At 45.8% G+C, this 3,235-nt stretch overlaps 1 protein-coding gene across 1 annotated transcript; it reads left to right on the top strand.

The window, feature by feature from the left end:
* The first annotated feature begins 313 nt into the window (after positions 1-313).
* On the top strand, positions 314-1,251 carry LOC102986624 (olfactory receptor 10A2-like). Its single transcript, XM_024128104.1, is given in 2 exon segments — positions 314-1,073; positions 1,076-1,251. Coding segments are annotated over 2 exon segments (936 nt in total).
* The last annotated feature ends 1,984 nt before the right edge of the window (positions 1,252-3,235 follow it).

Below are 3,235 nucleotides of genomic sequence, written 5' to 3'. Positions count from 1 at the left end.
TGCCTCCCACTGTGAGACTCCCAAAGGTAGATTCATCACAGGTTATGTCAAGAAAAAGAGTGGAAAACAGCAAAGGAGACACCCTCTCTGTTAACTCTCCAAGGCATAGCTTCTGATTTCACTATAACTATCAGGTAAATACACCTAGTAGAACAAAACAGAAAATTTATTCCAGAGGAGAAAAGACAGGGTCTTTGAGTTTTATAATATATGGCATATCTGGTACTGTTGCCCCCCTCCAGTAGCATGGCTCTTTTTCCAACTGGCTATATTTCTCTCCTTTCCTCAGGTCTAATGCGCGAATGTCACAGATATGGGTAATCTGACCATTCTCAAAGAATTTCTCCTCCTGGGATTTGCGAGTCTCCATGGGTTACAGTTTTTTCTTTTTGGGATATTTCTGGGAATCTATGTAGTGACCTTGCTGGGAAACATTCTTATCGTTACAGTCATTTCCCTTGATTGCAGCATCCAAACCCCCATGTACTTCTTTCTGTCCAATTTCTCCTTCTTTGAGATCTGGTACACTACCTCCATTGGCCCTAAGATGTTGCAGACACACCTCTCAGGTCCCCAGGTGATTTCTTTTGTAGGATGTGTGGTCCAGTTTTACTTCTTCGGTTCCATGGCAGTAGTTGAGCGCTTTCTTTTGGCAGCCATGTCTTATGACCGCTACTTTGCTATCTGCAGCCCCCTCCAGTACCCATCCCTCATGAACCTCCACACATGTATCCTGCTTGCAGGTGGGTCTTGGCTGGGTGAGTTCCTAACCCCTGTGGTCACTGTTACCATGACTTTCCAGCTGCCCTTCTGTCCAACCTATAAGTTTGACCATTTCTTCTGTGACCTGGCCCCTGTGCTGGAGCTGGTCTGTTCTGATACTGAGACAGTGGAGGAAACCACTTTCCTACTGGCCTCCTTTGTCACTATGGTGCCCTTCCTACTCACTGGAGCCTCCTATATCCACATTGTTGCTGCTGTCCTCAGGATTCCATCAGCTGCAGGAAAGCAATGGGCCTTCTCCACCTGCTCTTTCCACATCATAGTGGTCGCTCTGTACTATGCAACACTGGGAAAGTGTATGCCATTCCCACAGCAACCCAGGCTGTTGCCCTGAACAAGATCTTCTCCCTGTTCTATACTGTGGTCACTCCCACGGTCAACCCCATCACATATAGCTTGAGAAACAAGGATGTTAAAAAGGCAGGGAGGAGGCTTATGTGTCAGTGGGTATATGCTAAAAGGACCTAATGGCCCTCACCATCCACAGGGAGTCTTTTTTCTCAGAGCAGCCTGGGCTTCTGTGAAGGAAGCCAAGCACTAGGCTTTGTACTTGGGGGCTCAGACCACTGCTGCTACCTCCTTCCAGAGAAATAGCCAACAGAGCAGGGACCATCCCTGAGGTCCGATAGCCTAAAGCCCTTGGGAATACCAGGTTAATCCTTGCATGGTAAAATTAAGTTTGCCAGACAAGTGACTCCCTCAGGCTATTCTACTAGGCCTTTTAGGGGAAAATTCAAAAGACCCAAATTTGTTTGACACAAAAGTCCATCTCTCTGTCTTTGTCTCTCTCTCTTTCTGTATGTGTGTTGTAGAAATACCTGTTGGTGTTAAGGTTTTTGGTTTCATTATGTGCACGTGCCCAATGTGCCCATGTGTACACACACACACACACACACACACACCTACATACGTGCCTAGTCACCATACCCTTCCCATCCAAACTTAGGTGCCTTTCACTGTTCCTCTCCTCAGGGTTCATGCACATTCACCCCACCTTCTGTGGTTTCTTAGATCATCTGCCTCTCCACTGATCAGAGCAATCTCTAAAATCCTAGAGAAGCTATTGACTGTTCTACTCACTTGAAAAGGTAGTTAATCAAGACGCTTGAAGACTGGAATAACATCATCCTTATTACTCTTAATGTCCCCTAGCATGGTGCTCTGCACAGATGCAAAATCATTATTTGTTGATTGAATGAATCAATGACTTACCAAAGCAATGGAGGTTTGGTGGATGAAGAGATAAAATAAGTCACTTTTTTTCTGCCTACACTGGCCTCTCCTCCTAAGTTTCCTCCTCGTGGTCATAGACACCCCCATCTTCCTCCACAGGCAGCTCTCACTGAGCGCCACAACCTTGCTCCTTGCCACGTCCCCTCATCCACCCTCCCCACAGTGGCAGATGTATCTTCCTAAAACCCAAAACTGACCCTATTATTTCCCTGTTTATCACTCTCCGTGGTTCTCCAGTGCCCCTGGGATGGAATCAGAGACCCTCAGTCTGACTTGTGGCCACCTCTTGGCTTCTCCCCTCACCAATCTCCTTCTCCCCCTTTGTGCTCTAGCCACACCAAACTTCTCAGATAGAGTTGGAAACTCCTTAAAGGGAAGATCATATGCTTGCCATGTCTCTTCCATAGTATCTAGATCTAGAGTGGGACAAAAGTAGTTGCTCAAATAAGACGTCTTCAATCGAACTGTAATGGGACTCTCACCTTCCTTTCCTCTTTGTTTCCATTTATTGGCTTCTGGCCTATGAAGCAGCCTTGGATTGAGGAAAAGGTAATCTTGACTGACTGTCAGTGATGTGTGTGTGTGTGTGTGTGTGTGTGTGTGTGTGTGTGTGTGTGTGTGTGTTTTACCTCATTTCACCTGCCTACCCTCCAGGTGGGCACCACCAGGAGCACAGATAGACTCCCTCACCCAAAAAAACTCCTCCTACAATGTGAGTCAAAGAATGCCAAGCAGTTTGGGAAACACTTTCCCAGCTGGTTCTTCCTACTCCCTTCCTGATCACCCACAGAGTTCCCTCTTGTATAGGGTCTAATTGTCTCTAATCTAGCTTTAACTTCTTGTAATTACCCTCAATTAGGAAATAGAGCCTGCAGAACACACTCCTTGTGGTTAAGACATGAATCCAGTGCAGAAGTGTAATTACTTTTCAGCCTCTCAGGGGTTCTGCCTAGCCTTCTGTGCAGATGCAGGGTGGAAATGCTTCATCTGCTCTATCCATACATGTTTTTCTTTTTGTTCTTGAACCCAGGTTTCTGATATATGTTGAGGGTTTTGTTTAGTGCATTGGCCATTGGGAATTTTCTTTTTAATTTACTAGTTATAGGTCAACTGAGCTTAGAAACCTTCAACTACTTCCCATTGCCGTTAATAAAGTCCAAATGCCCCATGGAAGTAACTAACATTACCTGTCAACATCCAAGAACACCTGCAGCCCATC

The sequence above is a fragment of the Physeter macrocephalus genome, chromosome 21 (assembly GCF_002837175.3).
Source record: "Physeter macrocephalus isolate SW-GA chromosome 21, ASM283717v5, whole genome shotgun sequence".
NCBI lineage: Eukaryota > Metazoa > Chordata > Mammalia > Artiodactyla > Physeteridae > Physeter > Physeter macrocephalus.
Note: the sequence above shows the minus strand (reverse complement) of the source record. Positions and strands in the feature narration are given on the sequence as shown.